General features: G+C 58.9%; 1 protein-coding gene across 13 annotated transcripts in view; it reads right to left on the bottom strand.

Annotated features, from left to right (window-relative positions):
* CAMK2B (calcium/calmodulin dependent protein kinase II beta) overlaps positions 1–21,595 on the bottom strand; it is a 92,236-nt gene that overhangs the window by 19,872 nt on the left and 50,769 nt on the right. For all 13 annotated transcript variants that reach the window (XM_061414452.1, XM_061414444.1, XM_061414445.1 and 10 more), the window contains exons 3-12: positions 21,397–21,456; positions 15,564–15,618; positions 11,451–11,516; positions 6,085–6,157; positions 2,764–2,866; positions 2,589–2,672; positions 1,802–1,896; positions 1,516–1,638; positions 951–1,034; positions 122–164 (exon numbers count right to left, since the gene is read on the bottom strand). In XM_061414452.1, coding sequence (XP_061270436.1) covers positions 122–164; positions 951–1,034; positions 1,516–1,638; positions 1,802–1,896; positions 2,589–2,672; positions 2,764–2,866; positions 6,085–6,157; positions 11,451–11,516; positions 15,564–15,618; positions 21,397–21,456 — 786 coding nt within the window. The remainder of the gene's footprint in view (positions 1–121; positions 165–950; positions 1,035–1,515; positions 1,639–1,801; positions 1,897–2,588; positions 2,673–2,763; positions 2,867–6,084; positions 6,158–11,450; positions 11,517–15,563; positions 15,619–21,396; positions 21,457–21,595) is intronic.

Here is a 21,595-nt window from a genome sequence, read left to right as displayed (position 1 = left end):
GGGCCGGGCCGGCAGCAGAGGACGGGACTGTGGGGGCGAAGACAGGGCAGGCGGCTGGTGGCGGGTCACTCCCCAGGCTTCCCGCCGCAGGCCTGCTGCTCCCGGAGATGGCTGTTCTCACCTGAGAAATTCCGTGTGGCCAGCATGGTGGTGAGGATCGCACCCTGGAGAGAGACATACGGCTGAGGCCAGGTGGAGACCCCCGACCCCAACCCCCGGACCTGGGGTCAAGGGCTCTTAGAGAGGCAAGAGTTCTACACGCCCACCAGCTGCACCCAGACAAGTCATCTCATGCAGAATTAACAGTGACCTGTCCTGGGCCCTAAACTATCCACCAAACCAAGCTTCTAAAGTGCTTCAAGACCCCTGGGGGCACTGAGGCTGGGGGTCTGCCTCTCCCCACAGCCCTTCCTCTCCCTGAGAGGTGTGTGCATAGCAGCCAGGGGCCTGGTCAGGCCTGAACACTCGCCCTAAGCACAGAGCAGCCTGTAGGCAGGACGGGCCTGGTGCCCAATGGCCTCCTTGCCCAGGGTCCCCTCCCTCCTGCCCCTCTGAGCAGCAGAGCTTGGCTGCTCTCCTGACCAGAAGTGCCCCGGGTCAGAAGCTTCTCAGCTCACTCCCACCCAGACAGCATGACCGGCCACAGGGCATGCCTCCCAGCCCCCTGCCACAAGGGAACCCTAGGAACACTTCGCGGGCAGCGTGGGAGACTGAGGAGGGGCCAGCCGACATCTGGGCACCTTGGGTGTCATTGCCATGGAAGGGACCAAGTCCACCTGGCACACCTGGGATAACACCAACCAGCAGCCCGTCCTGGGTGGCTAGGACCCCTGCCAGGCCTGCTGGGACCCCTCTAGCGACCCCCAGTGCGGGGCCCTCGGCGCCTCCAGGTAGGTGAGCACGTGAGCATGGCAGGGCACCCTGGCCACACACTGGGGTCAGTGTCTCACCTTGAGCTTCCTCCGAGCGTTGAATTTTTTCAGGCACTCCACGGTCTCCTGCCTGTGCATCATGGAGGCCACAGTGGAACGTTGCTGCGGGAGGGAACGAGGGAGGGCATTACTGCAAGGAGCCTTGGGGGCATCAGCTTTGTCCCCAAGGGGGGCTCAAAAGAGGGGAGGTCAGAGAGAGGCTCAGTGTAGCGGCACCCCTGGGGCTCTTGTGCCAAGAGCTACCAGCTACTCACATCAGCCGGAGGCCACCTGTCCCCACTGCCTGCCTAATCTCCCAGTCCGTCACCTCCTATGGCCGTCCACTCCACCTGTCCCCATCACCACCTGGCCCTCACCCTCCTTTGCCACTTCATCCCCTCACACGCTAGATGGCGCCTCTTCTTCTCATGGAGCTCCTGTCCTCCCAGCGACTGAGGCCTTTAAGTCACCAGCACGTCCCAAGCCACATAGCATGTCCCGTGCTCCCATAGCCCTCAGGAGACCACAGGACCAACCCACTGGATTCGAGGAGAGGGCCCAAGGTTAACATGCTAGGGGGTGGTCCGGGGCTGGTGCAACTTACGCAGACCCATGGGTGCTTCAGTGCCTCGTGTGCCGTGATGCGCTTGGCGGGGTTGATGGTCAACATCTGGTTAATGAGGTTTTTGGCTTCGGGAGTGACCGTGTCCCACTCAGGGGACGGGAACTAGAAAAGAAAACCAGGCACAGGGAAGCCTGAAGCCCCCTCCCCAGACAGGAGACAGAATTCTCCAAAGGGCCTCAACTGAAAACAGGGGTGTCACCCCACACCCTGCCTCTGCCAGCCTGCCTCCCCCAGATGGGGAGGGATGGGGGGTCCTGGCACTCACATCGTAGGCCCCGGCCTTGATCTGCTGGTACAGCTTGTGCTGGTCCTCGTCCCAGAAGGGTGGGTAGCCCACGAGCAGGATGTACAGGATCACCCCTGGGGAGAGCCAAGAGCCCGGGGCCTCATGCTGCTGCCCTCACTGCCCACGCCCAGCAGCCCAGCAGCCCTGCGGAGCCCACCAGCGCAGCCACACACCAGTCACATGCTGCTACGGGGTGTCTGGCGTGTGATCCCAGGATGCGAATCAGATGCCCATCCCTGGTACTTAACAGCTACAGGACCCTCAGCTAGTTTCTCAGCATTGGCTAGGGTGGGGGTCACTGCCCAAAGCCAGCAAGTCCCATGAGGACACTGAGGTCCTCAAGCACCCCCTCCTCTCCATCCCCACAGCCAGCGTCAATCAGTGTCCCTCTTTGGAGACCCTCATGTTTGCAGAATGGCATAAACAGCTCCTCTGCCCCCCGACCCTACTTCACAGGGGAGGCCCCCTCCACTGCACTGACTACGGGGGAGACGCCCCTGGCAAGGAGGCAACCCTGCCAGGGTGGTCCACACAGCCCCCGCCCCTCCAGTATCCATCCCCCATCCAGGCACTTGCTGCCCCTTCTCCAGACTGCTCTGCCGAGTGCAGGGCAGGCAATGGGGTGGTGGGCTTCTCGGCAACAGCCAGGGTTGTGTTAGTAATTCCGGTCTGGGTGGGGAGGGTGCTCCCAGCTGGGGGCAGCCAGGTGTGGGTCTGGTGCAGTGCTTGTGGGTGCAGCCCATCTCGCCCAGCACACCAGCCTCACCGCATGCCCAGATGTCCACCGGCTTGCCGTACGCCTCCTTGCGCAGGACCTCTGGAGACAGGTAGCCCGGCGTGCCAGCGAACCCTAGCATGACGGGAAAGGGTGGTGTGAAGGACCACAGGGCGGCCAACACCCCCGCCCTGTTCCCTGGCCAGCCGGCCGGCCAGGTACTCACCAAACCACGCCTGCTGGTCCCCCTGCACCTCGATGGCCAGGCCGAAGTCCGCCAGCTTCACCGCAGCCCCTTTGCACTTGCTGGCCAGGAGCAGGTTCTCGGGCTGTGGGGAAGGTGAGCAGCCCGAGGGTGTGGGGTTTACACCCAGGGGTGTCACCAGAGAGAGGGGGACAGAATACCCCTTGGCAGACAGGGGTGCACAGGTCCCCTGACCACATGGGTGTCCCCCCAGCATAGCTGACACCTTTGGCTTGAGCACACCCCAGAGCCTGCACCCCACAGTCTCTGTCCCCCACTCACCAGGGGCAGGGACGTAAGCCCTAAAGCTGAGGGAAGCTGGTTCTCAAAGTGCAAGCTTGTGAACTCGGGGTGCTGGGACCAAAACAGCACCCCTGGAGGCCCCAGCAGGCCATGCAGGACCCAGACCCCTGCTGTAGCGGGGGGGTTCCCTCCGCCCACCAAGGCTGGCTGCACAGTGAGAGCGGCTGCTGGAAGGTTCAGGCACTTGCTGCAGGATGGAGACTCTCAAAGGGCAAGGAGAAACAACCAAGGGCCCCCGCGGCCTGAGCAGTGTAGGACATCCAAGTCCCACCAGCCCTGGGCTGGCTGCTCACAGGAGGGGAGGGTCCCGTGCTGACCTCCCGGCCTCGGGGAGCAGCACCCTTGCTCATGCAGGAAGAAACGGTATTCATCCCTGTCCCACTGGGGTGCCAAGGAGGCTGCTGCCCGGTTACCAGGAACACTTGGCCCTGAAGGCCCGAGGAGTTCCCTGCACACTGCGTCCTGCATGCTAGGCTCCTTCATTCCAGTCTGTCCCACCGGCCTCGACACCTCCCAGAGGGCAGCACTCAGAGCTCAAAGCCGCTGGACTTCCTCATCCCTGGCTGCCCGGGGCTCTCCCGGCCCTGAGCCCCCTCACCAGGCCACCCTCCCGACGGGAAGGTCTGCTGACACCATGCTGCCCACCTTAGTGCCACCAAGAAAGACAAATGCCGCCAACTGAACTGAGTTAACCCTGCTTGGACACAGGGGTGTGAGGACAAATCGTGTGGCATAGATGAAGCATGCCAGCCCACGAGGCAGAAACCAGAGCTTCTCCAGGCCCCACACAGCTGGTGGTTGAGGCTCTGTCACTCCAGGTGACACGTGCTGGGGATACCGTCTGCCCAGCACGGCCGGGAGGCCCCTGAACACCTTGATTTTGCCAGTGTGAGTGGGGCAGGGGGACCCCTACCTCCCCACAAGCCCCACACCAAGAAGTCTGAAATACACAGAACATTGCAAATCAACTATACTTCAAATTTTAAAAAATTGTTTTTTTAAAAAAAGAAGTCTGAAATACTGCAGCTGGGGGCTTGACCCAGCTTCTACCAATCAGATTCCCCCAACCCCAAGGAAATAAACCAGCATTCTTTGGCTTCCCAGGTGGCGCTAGTGGTAAAGAACCCACCTACCAGTGAAGGAGATATAAGAGACGTGGGTTCAATCCCTGGGTCGGGAAGATCCCCTGGAGGACAAAATGGCAACCCACTCCAGTATTCTTGCCTGCAGAATCCCATGGACAGGGGAGCCTGGTGGGCCACAGTCCACGGGGTCACACAGAGTTGGACACAACTGAAGTGACTTAGAATGCCTCTCTGGGAAGAAGGAGCTAAGGGAACCTGGTCCCTGGGAAGAGCTGGGTAACAAGGCTCCTCCCTGGGAGGAGAGGGAGGGGACCCAGCTGGGTTGCACAGGGATGTTCCCACCCCCGGGCTCCACCCTGGCTCCCTCATACGCACCAAGATGGCACTAAGCCCTTCTGCTCTCTCCACCCTCCACATCTTGGCTGAGAGGAAACCCCACCACAGTACTGCTTCTGGAGGTCTATCTCAGCCAAGATGACAGAGGCCTCTCTAGAGGAGGAGGGACAGCCTGCTCCCCCCGACACCTGGTGGGAGAGGAGACCAACTGGTCCTAACTCCTTTTTCTTTTTCTCAGCAAGGATTCTGTGTGCCCTGAGGCCACACCTGGGCTGGGGAGAGCACCCATCTGCACTTTGGAGCTTCGGGCTCCAGGTCTGTTATGCATCATGAGGTCCAGGATGAAGGAGGGATGCGTGTCCTCTTCCTTGCAGCCCCTCCTCCCAGAGACCCCTGAGTGAGGCCCATGCAGACAAGACACAGAGACAAATGGGCACCCACAGGACAGGCAGTCAAGTGGGGGGAGCCTGGGCAGACCCATGAGAGGACAGGGGACCACACACCACATGCAGCCTGGGAGCGAGGACACATGAGGGCACAGGGAGGGTCCCAGGCCTGTTCCTGGTGGGACATCCCCTCAAGAGCAGCTCCACAGCATCAGCTCTCACACACACACACATACACACCTCTGGGTAGCCCTAGAAAGGTGACTCCATTCAGCCCTAGCACCCACGAGAAGGGTGGTCTCAAACACCACCAGCAGGGATGCAGGCCCAGGGGTCCCCCCACCCCCTGCAAAACCAACAAGAGAAGAAACTGACCCAAACTCAGACCTGGAGAAAGCTGAAGTCAAAGAAAGGAGGAGAGATTGAGAGGAGGAGGAAGGGGGAGGCGGAAGGGCAGGAAGGGGGAAGGGGGCGGGAGAAGGCTGCAGCTCCTCCTGAGGGCCCCTCCCACCACACAGAGGCCTGTGGGTGACAACCCTTGTTTTAAACGATTTGCACTTGGCCCAGAGCTGAGCCAAGGGCCACAGAGACGAGTAGAAAGGACTGGAAGTTTGAAGAGACCAAACTGGCCCCTCACCTCCTGCTCCCAAGGCATCAGCCCCACCTGCGGGTACATTCTCTGTGTCCCTCCTGCCAGGTCCGAATCTCAACTGGAGCCCAGAAAGCGAGACCCCGCGTGGACATGTGCCACTAGGCTGATTCTTGACAACTGTCCCCTCTCAGCCCTGAAGCCTAGAGGCATTGGGAGGGATGTGTACAGACACATGCATGCACACACACACACACACATGCACACACACACAGTCTCACACACATGCACAAATGCGCATGCATATGTACACATGCTCACACATACACACATGTCCATGTGTGCGCACAGACCCACATTCTCACAAGCATGCACCTTCAAACACAAACACATGCACACACATGTGCCAATGCACATGCACACACATGCACACATATTCTCATAGGCACACACCTTCACACAAAAATACACGGGAACACACATATGCAAACATCTCCCCCACACACGTGTCTTCTGGTGCACTGCCCTACCCCCGAGCCTCCCCTTAAACACGACATGCAGTTACAGACGACAGACACCTGGCACAGAGCGGGGGGGGACTCACCTTGAGGTCCCTGTGGACGACCCCCATTTGGTGGCAGTGGAGAACCGCCTCCAGGATCTGCTGGATGCAGTGACTGCAGCAAACAGCGGGCGCATTAGTGCGGATGGCCCCTGAGGAGTGGGCGGGGTGCAGGAGAAGGGTGCTGTGTGGGAGTGGTGGGATCTCCAGCCCAGTGGGGGCCCGGGGGAAGCAGGGAATCACGGTGCTGCCTGCCTGGGAGACGAGACGCTGGCTAGCAGGGGGCCTCTGGGGCTCCCTCTTCACCCTCAAAGGTCAACACAAGGCATGCCCTCCCCTCTAACCAGGCCCACAGAGGAAAGATGCCTGACCTCAATGCACTCCACCCCAAGCTCATGCTGGCCATGCCTGGCCCTGAGCTGGGTGCCCTTGCGGAGGGAGGCCAGGGCTGAATCTACACTCTGCAAGGCAGCTGGAGACCCAGACAATGGGAGGGGAGGGTAGAGGTGAAAGGGCAAGGGAGAGAGGGCAGGCCAGTGCCACAGTGCGGGAGTGATGCCCTAGGCACCAGTGCCCTTCTCTGTTCTGAGGCTGTGCTAACGCTCCAGTCACCAGGACACATGTGTGAGAATGGGTGTCATTTCATTAAAATAAACTTCACATCCACGCTGGCTGCTGGCTGCCGTGCTAGACAGCTCAGCTCCATAGCAGCACTGGGGTCTCTGGGGGCAGCCTGGCACTATCCAGGGCCCCGAGGGGCTTCCTTCCAGATAAGGGAGAAGTCCCAAGCCTCCTGGGGCATCACTGGTTGGAGAGAAAGGCCCAGGCTCTCCCCAGGCACCTCCCACACCTGGGCTTCAGCAATGGCCCTAGACATCAGACCCAGGTGCCTCCAGACCTAGATGCCCCCAGCCCTGGTGACCTGCACCTGCCTCCTCTAGGTGGTTGGGAAGTATCCAGCTGCCCCCAGCGCCAGGCACAGACCCCTGGAATTCCACAGCGCCCCTGGAGCATTACCAGCCACCAGAGACAGGCATGCCACAGGCTGCCATAGCCCATCCCTGGGGTCTTGGCCCCAGCCCCTCTGGTGGGGGCGAGGGAGGCACAGGCGGGACTGCTCCTGCCGCGGCTAGACCGGGGAGGTGACTGAAGGTCAGCTGGAGGGATGGACTTTGTTTTCCTAACAGCAAACTCAGAGAAGGGACGAGAAACCAGGAGAAGGGACAAGAAACCGGCCCATGTTCTCAAACAGCTCTGACCACAGAGCAGGTGGTCTCCACCTGCTAGAAAAGTAACCTGAGTGTCCACCCTGAGGAAACCTAGACCTCAGAGTCCTAGTGATGATGGATTTCCTGAGGTTTATGGGATCAGAAGGAGCTAGGCCCAAACCTGTGGGTAACAGTTCCCCAGCAGCCCCTCCCCTTAGATGCCTCTAAGGGCTGGAAACCCCACCCCCGCCCCAAGCCCTTGAGCTCTCCTGTCCCACCTGCTCCCAGGGCCTCCCTCCCTGCTTCTGTCCCTCCCACCATGCTCTCATCTGCCAGCCTCGGTCTTTTGTGGTTCTCACCCTCATCCCTGTATCCCCAGCTCCATATCCAGCCACTACCAGCCCTCCTGAGACTGTAGACATGGGCTCAGCCCCTCCAGGCTGCCCCATCAGGGGCCTCTTTCGTCGTGGGCAGAACTCAGCCTTGAGGTCTGGGGAGCTCCTCTGGGGTCAGGACAAGCCACTGGGTGGAGGCAGAGGCCACAGGAAGCCCCAGCACTTGCAGTTGAGGCCACTGAGCCAGGGCCCCGGGGCATGGGGCACTGGCTTTCCCAGTTCCTGGGAATCTGAGCCCTGAGGAGCCATGCTGGGACATCACTGCATCCTCCTGGAGCTCAGCCCTGAGTCTCTGGACCACCTGCTCACTGCAGCATCCCACCCCACCCAGGGGTTCAGGAACCCTCAGGTCGACCAGCCCCTGCCTGTGTTGCTGTGGCCAGACCCTGGTTCTGCCCCTGGGGGTTGTTCACCTGAGCTGTGTTCCCTGCCAGCCATGTGGAACCCCAAGCCTTCCTCCACACCATCAGCAGTCCTCACAGCCACAGGCTGGAGTCCCCTGGGCCACTGGCCACTCCCTGAAAGCCCTGGAATGACCTGGCTCCAACCTCAGGCCTGCTGAGACCCCTGCAAGTCTTGATGTTAGCTTTGGGTCAATCCCACCTTCTTTCTTCACCCTCATGACCTTGCCTCCGCTCTCAACCTCAGGACACTCTCTAGACCTCCCTCCATGTGGAGTGAGCTCGGGGTTCCCACGTCATCCCCGCTGCAGTCACGTGGCGGCCCTGCACTCTGGGCACTGGACTGTGGCCTCCGTGACCGCAGAGGCATGTTAGTTCTCTCCTCTCATTGTGTCCTCGGCCTTGCAGGAAGGTTTCTTGGACCCGGGAGGCACCTGCTGCAGCACCAACTGATACATCGGCTCAGATGTGGGTGGGCAGTGCCCTCTGTCCTCCTCCACATCCCCTCCTGAGGATTCAGGGCTCCAAACTCGTGCCAGGATGGGGTGACTACACCTGCTGAGCCAGCACCAGTCTGCATCTCTCCCCGGACATCCTGGGACTCAGCCCGGCTGCTGAAATCAAGCCCTACAGTTCTGACACAGCCCTGTCCACCCATCCTGCAAGCCCCACCCCAGAGAAAACTGTGCGGGTATGCCCCTTCTCAGAGCCAATGCGGTAGCCCTGGCCTGTCTCCCAAGTCTTTTCTTCACAGCATCTCTGGGACCGTCGGGCAAGTGGCCTCCACAGCCAGCAGGTAGATGGGACTTTCATGTGCCTGGAGAGCACCCCATTCCGGGCAGCCCACCCTCCAGGGACCCCTAGAGACAGCTCCTGGCGCCCTTCTCAGCCTGCTCCCACCCTGGTCTCCAGTCTGAGACCAGGGCCTTGGGGAACATGAGACTGACTGGCCCATCACAAGGTCCCTTCTGCCTTGCATTCACATTATACCATCATCCTCATGAGGACTCCTTTCAAATGGAACAGTTTAGAAAGTCACTTTGTGGTCAGAATTGCTCCCCAGCGTCATTCCAGATGCTGGCCGGTCCTGGACATTATTCTCCTGGTTCCAGGCTCTGTTGTTACCTGGGATATAATCCTTCCCCTCCCTTCCTCTTCCTCCTTCTCCCTCTCCCTCTGTCCTCCCGCTCCTCCTCCAGGATCAGCCAGCATTCTCACACACACACCCCAAGCACCTCTCATGAACCATACTGTTTTCAGGGTTTTTTAAAAATGGATTTGAACTTTGCTTTCCCAGGTTTGAAAAAAAAAACCCTCATTTTCCCCACAAACTCCAAAATAAAGATTCCACTTTCTCTTCAAAGGACTCTCCAGCCTTCTTGGTCAGAAAAGCATTCCGAAAAGCTACTCCTGCCTTGCGTCCTCTTCCTCTAGAGATGTGACTCTTCAGGAATTCATCAGATGCTCAGGTCTGAGCAGCACGGCCCCAGACAGGGCCCTGGAAGGGGGTGGGTGTGCTAGATGGGGGCCAGACTGCATCGTGGTTAGGGAGGTGCCCACCACCCTGGCCAGGTGTCTAGGGCTCCAGTTTCAACACAGCCCAGATCCCTTTCAGAGGAGGTCCCCAAGGGAAACACCCTCCCAGAGTGGGAGAAAGCCTTTACCCCCGCTTTCTGCCAGAGCTCCTGGTGATGCCCGTGGGTGACCCACCCACATGGGTATCCACATCACTCTCTCAGACCCTCCTGCCTATAAGCTAAGCACCAACACAAAGGTCAAACACACAGTTCCAGGGGCCAGGATTCCCGGCGAAAACCACAGCCAGACATACGGGTTTAATGCGTGGGGCTGGCTGGGAGAGATCCCCAAGAGCGGCTGCCTCTCACCCTCTTCCTCATAGTCTGGCTACCAGCAAGGTGGAGCCAAGGAAACTGAGCATTTGTTGGTGGCGGGGGACCCAAACTCCAGAGAAGCCTCCACAACAGAGGCCCAGGGAGGAAGATCCAGATCCCTGCCACCCTGGACGGGCGGGAGGGAGCCACAGAATTGGAGGGGTGGGATGGGGCGGAAGGGGGGCACTGGAGTACACGAGGCCAGGAGGTGAGAGTGAGCAAGGGTGGAGACCCAAGGACAAGGTGTGGGGGGTTGGGGACGTGGAGTGCGGGGGTAGAGGTGGGCACGGGGGCCTCCCAGCCAAAAGCAAGGCTCCGCTGTGGGTCACATTCCCTCTCCAGCGAGACCGTCCCCAACAGAGTGCAGGAAGGTGCCAGGCCCCAGGCCGTGCTCCGTGGTGGGCACTGAGGACAAAGGAGCCCTGGTAGGATGCTCCAGGAGGGGGAAAAGAGAACAGCTAAGGTAAGCCCTCCCGCACCCCCAAGGCAACCGGGGGGCACCGGAGGCAGAACCGGAAGGCAGCCCTCCTTGTCCGGGTTCTGCCCCAAGCCATTCCCAGGCTATCATGAAAAGTGAACGCCCTTCTTCAAGGAGCCTCAGGAAAGCAGCCAGTGCCCATGTACCCTCGGGAGCCAGAGCCCCGACTGGCCACTCCACCCCACGACAGACCCCAACACCCCACCCAACACCAGCCAGGCCCCTGGCCTCATGCTGCCCAGGTAGGGGCCTGGGTGACACCAGAACCACTCCCACCCTCTCAAGGGGGCTCAGGCTGTCACTGACAGGCAAGGTCGTCTGGGGGTGCACAAGCCAGTCACAAATAGCTACTTGTTAAAATAATATTGATTAGAAAGGGAATACATATTCATTAAAGCCCCAGCAGCCTCGCTGCAGACAGCATGTCTGAAAACGTCAGTCCCCTTCAACTCCCCCGTGAGGGCTGATAAAGTCCCTTCACCCCCCACCTCAGGCCCTGGCTTCCTGCTCACTGCCCCTCAGGGAGCCCAGGAAGGAGGGCCAGTGGGCACCTTTCCCACCAGCCCAGGCCCCCATGGCCTTCCCTTTCTGCCGCCAAGGTAACCTTGGGAGGATATCACAGAAAGGGGTTCCTGGCCTGTCTTGGGCAAAGGCATTTGGAAACTGTGAGTCTCCACAGGGAAGGCCTTGGTCAGACATCCTAGAGGGGCAAGAGGAGGCCCACCACCACTCTCCGTCCGCTCTCCCACCACCAGCCACCCCAAGGAGAGCCCCTCTGTGGGTCAGTTCCCACCCGGGGGCAGGCTTGGGCCCTCTCTGACTTGGGACACGCGAGCTGCTGGCCCCCACTCTGACCGTAGAACCTCCCCAGAGGGCTCCGAGCAGGGCTTTCGCCCAGCTGACCATCTCCCTGGACCATGTCAGGGACAAAGAGCATGAGAGAAGATGGGGGCCAGAGGAGGAGGAGCAAGGCTTAGGGAGGGAGGGCCAGGCAGGAGAAGACGGGGAGGAAGCATGGAGGGCTTTACACCCACCTGGCGTCCGCCTCACTGTAGTACTCTCTCGCCACAATGTCCTCAAAGAGCTCCCCACCAGTGACCCTGTGAGAAGAGCAGAGAGGGCCCCTCCATCACCATCACCACCCTCACCCCCACCACCATCACCTCCACCCCGTGCTCATCATCACCACCACCATCTATCTCCACTGCCCTCACCTCCACATCCCCAGCACCACCAGCACCTCCATCTCCAGATTTACTCAGGACTGACATTCCCCTCTCCATGACACTGGTCTCTTAAGCTCAGAAAACCGAGCCTCAATGATCTCAGTGACTTTCTCAGAGTGGGCAGCCCAGCAGGAGTCTGTTCTAGGCCTCTGCACTGTTACCCAGGCTTTGTGACTAATTCCAGGCCTGAGGAAAACTGGCTGACCCTCCTCGAACCCCCCAAGGCCAGCGATGCGGCCCCCGAACAGGGCGGAGGGGCCAGAAGAGACAGTGGGTGTCGGTCACGCCTCGTGACCCGGTGGGTGAGGTCACGAGGCGTTCAAAGTCCCATCTCCAGAAAGAGAGTAGGACCTCCATCCACACACTCTCTTGCCGCTTGTCCCCTGCCCAGGAAGCAGCCTTCAGGTCCTAAGGTCAGGATGGACCCCCCTGCCCAGGGCAGAAACCATTGCCTGGAGAGCCTCAGGGAACCCAGCAGGGATCCCAGCCACTCAGGATCCCCTGGCTGAGAATGTGGGTGTGGACAGCAAGGCGAAAAGCAGTGGCCAAGGTCGGATACACAGGGGAGCAGGAAAGCTCAATCCCTGGGTATGTCCAAGCTCCTCATCCCACTTGGCCAGCTCCAAGTCCACCAGAAGGTCCATCTAGAGCTTTTCTACCCCTGCAAGGTCTAGAGTCTCCCTCCCGTGTCCTGTGGGGACACCAAGGGACACACCCTCTGCAAACACACCCTCCTTCCACACCGCCTCCAGCTGTGCTGGCCCCACATGTTGGGATCTCCCCACTTGCATCTCAGTTCCCACTCATTCTTGGGAGCTGGGGCTTGGGTTGGCCTTGTTTTATGCCCAGCACTCAGGGCCAGGCTGGTCCACGGTGACCACAGGCGTGGGCACTGCTGAATAGTGGCCCTGGCGTGGGCAGGCTGTCTCTTAGAGAAACACAAAACTGAGGATGCAGTGAGTGCTAGAATGCCCCTGCTGGAGGCTAGATGCTGGCCCTCAGATCCTGGGGCCAACTACCCCAGTAGTGAGGAATTTTTAGGGTTCCACTTTGCCATTGGAGGAGACTGAAGCTCAGACCCTGATGATGGAAAGATTGAAGGCAAAAGGAGAAGGGCAGAGGATGAGATGGTTAGGTAGTATCATCTACTCAACAGACATGTATTTGAGCAAACTCTGGGAGACAGTGGAGGACAGAGGAGGGTGGCGTGCTGCAGTTCATGGGTCGCAAAGAGTCGGACACGACTAAGCGACTGAACAACAACAAGGCTCAGAGCAGGTGACTGTCCAAGGGAGCAGAGCCTCATGTGTCTGTGTGTGCTTGTGTATCCATGTGTACATGTATGTGTGTGGAGCAGGAGGATGGAGTACTAGGTCCAGCCCAGAAGAAGAGGACTCGCTGTTTATTTTTCTGCACCCACAATTCACAGGTCAGGATCTGCAGGCCCCAAGTCCAAGCACAGGGCAGAGAGGAAAAGGCCACAGGTACTGACCAGGGCTGCAACAGGGGCATGGGGAGCCCCCCAGCCCAGTAGGTCCTGCTCTGAGCCAGGGACAAGACTTCTGGGTCCCCACATCCACAGGAGGCTCCAGCTGTGCTGACGAGCGTCAGGGGCCTTGTGGTCCAGGGTTGCAGGGCGGGGAGTTGGTTGGGGGGAGCGGGGGGCTACCGTCTCAAGCTGGCCAGGAAGGGCATGGTCTGGAAACCAGCATTCTCCCTTTCCTCAGATCCCAGCCACTCAGCATGGCCAATTCTGGGCTGCAGCCACAGCCTCCAGGGGAGCCCCTTCCTCTGTCCCCAGGCCTGATCTCCAAGACCACGTGACATTCTGAGGCATGGAGAGTGGGGAAATCTGTCAGTCCCCGAATCCACAGAGCCCCCCCAAGTCGCCTAGGTCCAGGGGTCTCCTGAAGGTGATGCCAACTCAGGCCAGACACTTCTCCCCAATTCTGGGGCCACAGAGTCCCAGAGGGTCCACAGTGTGGCACAGGAAGGCTGCGTGGGGCTGGGCGTGGGAGTGGCAGGGCCTGGCAGCATCTCTACGCTTCCACTCCTCCCCTCTCCCTCCACAGCCCCCTACTCTGTGCAGGCCCTCCTGCCCCTACCAAACAACTGCCTGAGGCCTAGCGATGTCCTGGATGCCCCAAAGAGGCAGCTTCAACAGGCCTGAGGGCCACAGTGGTTTGTGGGGAGGATGTGCAAAGCCCAAGGCCTCCCTCCTCCCAACTGCTCCAAACACACCCACCAGTTTCCTCTCACCAGCCCCCCTCAGCCTTTCCCACACCTGCCTATTGCTTGAGCCTATTGCAGGAGAGTCAAGGCGCTCCCACACTCGTGCATGCGCTTGCATGGGTGTGCATACATGGACACACACGCGCACCTGCACACACATCATTCTCTCCCCTTTTTCTGCTCCTGAATCCCACACACCCTCCTGTCTGCTACCAGGGGCCTGGACTTGGCCACCCTCCAGCCCGGGGCCTCTATATTTCCTGGAAAAAAGCTGGTGGAGCTTTTGGGTCTGGGGACCCACGGGGGTGACAGCAAAGGGTCCATGAAACAGAACCTTCAGGGCACTGCCTTGGCCCAGCACAGGCAGTTGTATCACAGGTCAGCCTGGTCACCTGGCTGGTGTCTCAAAGTGGTGTCTGGTGGGACACGGGGGGCTGTGGGGGACAGTTCAAGCATCTCCTGACCAGAGGACCCCAAGTAGGCCAGAGGTTCATTCCTCGGGCCTCCACACCCCATGGCCGAGGCCATCTGTCATTTGAGGGAGGAGGTCCCTTCAGGACACACCCTGTCCCCGTGGCCAAGGCCCCCGGGCTGGGCTTCCCAGAGGCCACACGGAGCCACCCCAAACTACGACTGCTGGCCACCGCAGGGTCCCGAGTCACTCTGACTCAGGACAGCTAAATAGAGCCCCGCTCAGCCGGAGCTGTCGGGGAGTGAGGTGATGAGATCACTGCTTCTAAATCCAGCAGGAAGTGAGAGGAGGTAGGGGCCCCAGACGCTTTCACTCAGCACAGCTCACACACACATGTGTGCACATATACACCCATGTACACACTGAACAAATCACACATCCACCATCCACACCCACCCCCACAAAGCACACATGCAAATGTGCACACACGTGCATGTATGATTTGTGAGAGTGGATATATATGCACACACACCCCCCACAGATCATACGCATGTACACACACATGCACATACACACCCACAAGCCATATGCATGTGCACACATGCACCCGTGGACACGCATGCAAACAGGTACATTCCCCCACAAATCATCTGCACATTCACACTTTAGGCAATCATACACACACTCTTACATGCTGACGCCAACATACACCCATGCACACTTGTGTATGTTCACACCCCACATGTCCACACCAACACACACACATTCACACACACCACAAATCACACATGTACATGTATTCATACAATCACACACACATGCACACACTGAAACCCACTCATGCACATGCCCCCACAGATGCCTGCTCATCAACATATATGAATGCACACACACAATCACAAACACACAGGCAGTCTTATGCACCCAAGCATACACTCATGCCAGCCCGGGGGCCCCAGTGCAGCAGTGATGAGAACACCAAGGAAGGTAGCAGAAGACCGAGGGCCAGACCATTCCTCCGGGATCCTTCCCTCCCTCCTTCCCCTGCCTTGGCCTCCAGCACACCCTGTTCTGGGTAGTCGGGAAGGGGCCCAGCTGGGCAATCCCATCCCTGGGGGATTCCATACACCAGTGCAAAACCAACAAACCAACAAGGCAAGCTGGTGGGTGAGGTGACCCAGGAGTCGGGGGGCTGTCTACCAGGGTTACGAGGGGCCCAGCCCAGGCCCAGTGCTGGGAGCGGATGAGAGCCTGTGTCCCTGGGCTCCAGCACTTACAGATCGAAGACCAGGTAGTGGAAACCTTCCTCGGAGATGCTGTCATGGAGGCGCACTGTGGGAACAGGAGAGGCCATGAGCAGGGGCAACAGCCCGGGGCCCACCCATGCTGCCCAGACACTCACAGGCCCACAGCCAGCAGCACAACCCTCCAAGGAGGGTGCACCACACCAAGGGCCTGTGGCTTCACACAGTTCAGGCTGGGGAGAGCCCAGGTGGGCACCGCAGGCAGAGTCTGAGGGGTAAGCCATGGGCCCTTCAGGCCAACTGGCCCCAAGTCAGCATTCAACGGCCTCGAGGGTCTGGTCTTTCCTTTCTTTTCCTTTCCTTTGCAGGAGGGAGACCCAGTCCCCTCTCAGTCCCTGGCCAGGTCCCCTGCTCCCAAATGCAGCAGAGAGCCGCAGGAGGGGGCGGGGTGGGGATGAAGGCCCACACCTCCAGGACTGGAAAGGAGCCGCTCAGGGACTTCATGGGAGAGGAGGGCTGAGGGCTCCACTGCCAGCCCGTCAGGATAGGCTGAGGTGGCAGGGACCCCTGGGGGAGAACCACCTGCCCGGGGCCCAGTATAGCATCACTGCCGAAGAGTCAGACCCTGATTTCCCACTCCAGATCCTGCAGGGTCAGCAGGATGGTGCCACGGCCACGCACGCCCTCTCTGCTTTAGTTCGTTTCCCCCATCTCCTGAGCCTGGAACAAGGCCTGGCCAGAGCTGTGTTGGATAGGAGTGGACGAATGAATGAATGAGGGAATGAGTGAGTGAACAGCGAGGAAGATTTTAGCACAAAGAACACAACTCCAAGGCCTCCTTTTCCCTAAGCTGGAGATATGCCCGGCACTAAACGGCAGGTATTTCTAGGAAACTTTAGACACTTCCCGGGGGTGATAGATCCTGCCTTCTGTATCAGAAACCTTCAGTGTGCCCATCAGTAACCACCCCAATCATCCTGAGAGGTTACAGATGCAGCAGCTGGTGCACAGAGAGGGCAGTGACTGGCTGAAGGCCACACAGTTCACACAACGCTGAGCAGCGGTGTGGACAGAGCTCCCGCTTGGGCCCTCTGCTCCCTGGGTCTCCCGGAAGTCTTGCTCTCCGCCACGATGGACGGGGCTGTGGGAGCTGGAAGAGTGAAGAGTAGGCTTCTCCCAGGCCCCACAGGTCCCTTCCTCATGCCCTCAAGCTGCTCTGGTTTCTAGCTGGCTGTCGGCAGCCTTTCTTCTCCAGCTCTGGACTTCCTAAGGGCCTGCCAGCAGGGTCCTCACATCAGGAACCCCAATCTGGCTACAATGCCCCCAACCTCAGGCAAAGCCTGGCTCAGGGAGCAAGTCTCACTCACTCCCAGCAGGCAGGGCACCTGGTCACTAAGGATAAAGTGCATGGGTGGCTCCAGGGGGTACCTCCTCTCACACCCTGCTTCTCTCACCATCTCCCCTATCCATTGCTCGCTCTGGATCTCTCTGTTCAAGGGGCCGCTATCCAGCTTCATCTGATCCAGATCCCGGGGCCAACGCCTGGCACCCTCTCACTCCCACCCAGACCTCAACTCTACCAGGCGGGTCTGCACTTTCCTAACATACAACAGACCGCCGGCTCACTGTGCCCTCCTCCAGGACTCTCCTGCAAAATCACTGAGTGCAACTCTCCTCCCGCCAACTCCTTTCGGGTGGGGCCCAGCAGGGTGGCCCCTCTGAGCAGCCTCCCCTGCCCCCAGCCGCTTCCCCTGGAACTCCAAGCAGAGATGGGCCCAGGGTGGAAGGGGGAAGGGAGTGAAGGGGTCTGCTTCTACCACCTTGCCAGGCCTGCAGACAGCACCCCCAGGGGGACACTTCTAGGGGGACCCTTTTCTCTTCTCATGCCAGGGAATCCTCCTTCCCCAGGGGAGTCCAGGGGTCAATAAATCTGGGGTCCTGATGAACTTCCCCTCCTCCCCCGCTGTGGAGGCCACCCCTGCCCTCAGGCCCTGCCCCCTCGGAGCAGGTAAGAAGGGGCTGGCAGGACCCTCAGCCTGAAAGTCAAGGCCACGTGCACACACTCTCCCTTTTTTTCACTTAAACATTTTTAACATTTAAAAAATAGTTATGTACTACTTTAATGGTTTAGAAGAACACCCACCTAGCACAACAGACCCGTGATTTCACAGACGGGGCTAAGTAAAAGACGGAATTGTCACAGAATCTATTTAAGTAGAAACAGTAAGTAAATAACACTGCGGGTGACATACAGTGGCTGCAACTAGAGTCCAGGTAGTTCCTGAGAGTCCAGCCTGGGAGCAAGGGGCTGGGGGACACCAACAGCCACAAGGGGGTGTCAGGAGCCCCGGGACAAGCCTCCCACGGTGGGGCTTGCTCCTCCAGGGGCCACACGGACCTTCTGCCCCTCCCAAACTGCCCCTCGAACCCCTCCATGGACTGCAATACTGCAACAGGAGGAAGGACCCCAGGACCTATCATATGATCAGCTTTGGGAGGGAAGGGCTGTGGATGGCAGCATGGGTCCTGAGCTGTCAGAGACTGGAGACCTTTTACCCTCCACTCCTGCACTGGCCGCCTCATCTTGGCAGGAAGTCCTCCCAGGGCCATCGTACTCCCTGGTGCCCACCTGCCCAGCTCCTAGATGGACTATCCTGCAAGGGAGGGCAGTTCCAGCCCTGGAAACCAGGAGGTGGGAATTTGCCATCCATAAGCCAGGCCCAGGAGAGAGAGGGTCAGTGTGCAGAGGGGAGGCTGGAAGGAGGCTGAGAGGAGGCTGAGGGCTGCCCTCCTCAGAGTCAAGGCTGATGGCTCCACTCACTCCTGATGGGGCCCATTTTAAAAGGCTGTAGATGGTTCTGCCTACCATGGGCTCTGTTTATTCTGTCACCCACAGCTCCAGGGGCAGGGAGGGAAGCTTGGGACACGCTCACCTGCTGAGTGGCAACCTCTCAGGGTGGCCACGGCCCACCACTGAGGTGAGAGTGGAGGAAGCCTTGCCCTTGGCTAAGTCTCCACTCCAGGCACCCACCAGCAATGGGAAATATGCACTGAATAGGAATTCCAGAGACCCCAGGTGGAGGGGGCCGACCTCACAGACAGTCGGGTACAACACGGACATGTGTGTGGAGGGTACAACCCACAGTGAGGCCTTGGAGCTCATGTCCATCCTGGATACCCTGGCCTGCTTCCTGGGGACCCACATGCTGCAGTGGGGCTGCCCAGTCCCCACAGTGTACCCACACAGGACACTGCCAAGGCAGCCCTCACCTGTCTCCTCTGCCCAGGTGCCTGCTTGTCTCTGCACAGAAACTAAAGCCCCGAGAGTGGTGCGGCTCTGCCTGTGGGCTGCTCCCTGGGGGCCTGATTCTGGGTACCCGCTCCTGATCAGACAGCCCAGCCAGCAGCCAGGAGACACCGTGTGCTACCGTGTTGGCTATGAGGGGCATTCACATCCTCTGCTGAGCCTCCTTTAAGAGGAGAGCTGGGCTCCTTCAAACAAACAGAATAAGGCAAGGCGGCGGCATCACCGCTTCCTGACCAAACCATCAGAAGGCATGGTGCTTCCTCCAGAAGTTAAACACAGAAGCACCACATGGTCTAGCCGTTCCACTGCGAGGTTTACCCCCAAAGGACTGAAAGCAGAGATCCAGAAAGAGACTTGTACACCCATGTTCATGGCATCGTTACTCACAATAGCCAACAGGCAGGAAAAGGCCGTGTCCACTGATGGATGAGTGGATAAGCACAAGAAAAAGGCCGAGTGTCCACTGACGGATGAGTGGATAAGCACAAGAAAAAGGCCGAGTGTCCACTGACGGATGAATGGGTAAGCACAATGTGAGACATAGACACAGCGCATATTATTCAGCTTTAAAAGGAAGGGAACTCTGACACCTACTACGACAAGGATGAGGCCTGAGGACGTTAGGCTGAGTAAAATAAGCCGGTCCCCAAAAGACAAACACAGTACGGTCCCATTGATGAGGCTCCTAGGGTGTCGAATTCATGGACAGAAAGCAGAATGGTGGGTGGCAGGGCCTGGCGGTGCGGGTGGGGGCCAGTGTTAACAGATGCAGAGTTTCCACTGACGATGATGAAAAAAGTTTTGAGTACAGATAAGGGCGATGGTTACATAACATGTGGATGTACGTAACGCCACAGAACTGTACACTTAACACCAGTTAAACTGATAAATATTGTTCTGTATATTTTGACACAGTTGGGGGGCACTCTCTTCCTCGTTCTCCTTCCCTCACCATCTCTCTGTCTCCGTCTTTACCTCTGTCTTTTTCTTTCTTTCCCCATCTCTCTATGTGTCTCTCTCTGTTTCCCTCTGGCTCTGGCTCTGCTTCTCTGTCCTTTTCTTTCTGTGTGTCTCTCTCACTTTCTGTCACCCTCTCTGTCTCTGTCTGTCTGTCTCTGGAGCCCTGAGCATGGCTGGCTCAGAGCCAGGCCACCTGCCCAGCTGCCCCAGACCCCCGGACTCAAGAGAATCCTACCCTGCTGTTGCTGTCTTAAACGTCATAGTAAGTATTGAACAAAAACATTGATCCCGTAAAATGTGTGGCAGCCTCAATCACTCAGCTGAACTGCTCTTGAATCCACAGAAATGGAGAAAATCAGTGCCTGTTGGTTGAGTTTTGGGGTGATTTGTTGTTAAGCCTGGACCACTGACACACTTGTGAAACACTCCCAGTCCACGAACAAGAAGACTGGGGCTCAGAGCAGTTCAGTGATTGCTACAGCTTCTCTGGGGGGGAGGCGGGACCCGAATCCAGGTTTCTGAGCTCCAAACCTCTGAACACTGCCTCGGAAACGAGGGCCTTCACAGCTTATGCCCTGCTTCCCAGGGGAGCCCTCTCAGCTCTTCCCAGGGTCCCTCCCTGGGGCCGAGGCCCTGATCTGGGAGTGACATGGACACGGCTGCTCAGCACAGCCTGGCACCCTTGAAACAGAGTCCTGGGAACCATCCCGGTGCCTGAGTCAAACATGGGTGAGAGGGCCCAGGAATCCACCCTGACAAGTTCCCTGGGTGCCTCTGAGGCCACAGGCCCACCGTCCCCTCTGTGTCTCCTGGCTACCTCCCAGTGTGGGCCAGGTCTGGGTCCTGGGCTCCTCAGAAGTCCCTATAGGGATGAGAAGTGAAGAAGGACAGGCAGCTGTGCTGTGGGGTCAAGGGGCCCCTCACAGCTGAGGCGGGTGGGCAGAAGCTGACAGGCCCCAGGAAACCTGCACCGACTTCCGGGGTCTGGGGTCCCAGCAGCTCCTGTGACCATGTCTAGGCTGAGTCTGTACTTAGTCTGGAGGTTGCAGAAAGAAGGGACCTAACGCAGGCAGGGCAGCACATTCCCTGAGGCCAACATGCGGGTTCCGGGAACTCCGCGGGCCCCCAGGGCAGCTGATCCCCATCCCAGACAGCAGTTCCAAGAGCCCTGGGCTTGGGGAGAGCAGAGGTCCTCCAGAATCAGACCTCGGTCCTCAGACCTCAGACCTCAGAGCTCAGGCTGCGGCTGGGCTGGCTGTGGTCTTTGGTTTCCAAACTTTTTTCCCTGTAATCAGGCCATCACATTGCTTTTCTGAAGCGTCAGAATGTTAGGCTCCTGTGTGTTATCACCAGGATCTTGGCACAGAGTTACAGAGTGATGGGCAGGGACACATCCAGGAGGAACCCAGCCTTGAGGGGGCTGCCCCAAAGTCTGTGCAGGAATCCCTCTGGGTCAAAAGGAAGAGATGTTTCCAGGGGCCTGAGGGTGGGAAACCTCAATGGGGAAGGAAAGGGACGCCTTTAGGGTCCTCCTGCTGTCTGTAATGGGAGAGCTGGGACCCCCCCTCCCCACCTCCCACCCCACCGTGGGCCGCTCACCAATGTTGGAATGCTTCAGGAGACGGCAGATTCGAGCCTCTCTCTCCAGCTTCTGGTGATCTGGGGAGAGAAAGGGACACAGCATCACCTTGTGACCCTGCAGCCAGTGGCACCCTGGAGCCCCTCGACGGCATGCTGGACGGGCGGCCAACGAGACTCACGGCTGGGGCACGTGGCCAACACTTCCTGAGATGTCTAC

Source organism: Bos javanicus, chromosome 4 (genome assembly GCF_032452875.1).
Source record: "Bos javanicus breed banteng chromosome 4, ARS-OSU_banteng_1.0, whole genome shotgun sequence".
NCBI lineage: Eukaryota > Metazoa > Chordata > Mammalia > Artiodactyla > Bovidae > Bos > Bos javanicus.
The sequence above is the reverse complement of the archived record's forward strand: the minus strand, read 5'-3'. Positions and strand labels throughout refer to the sequence as shown.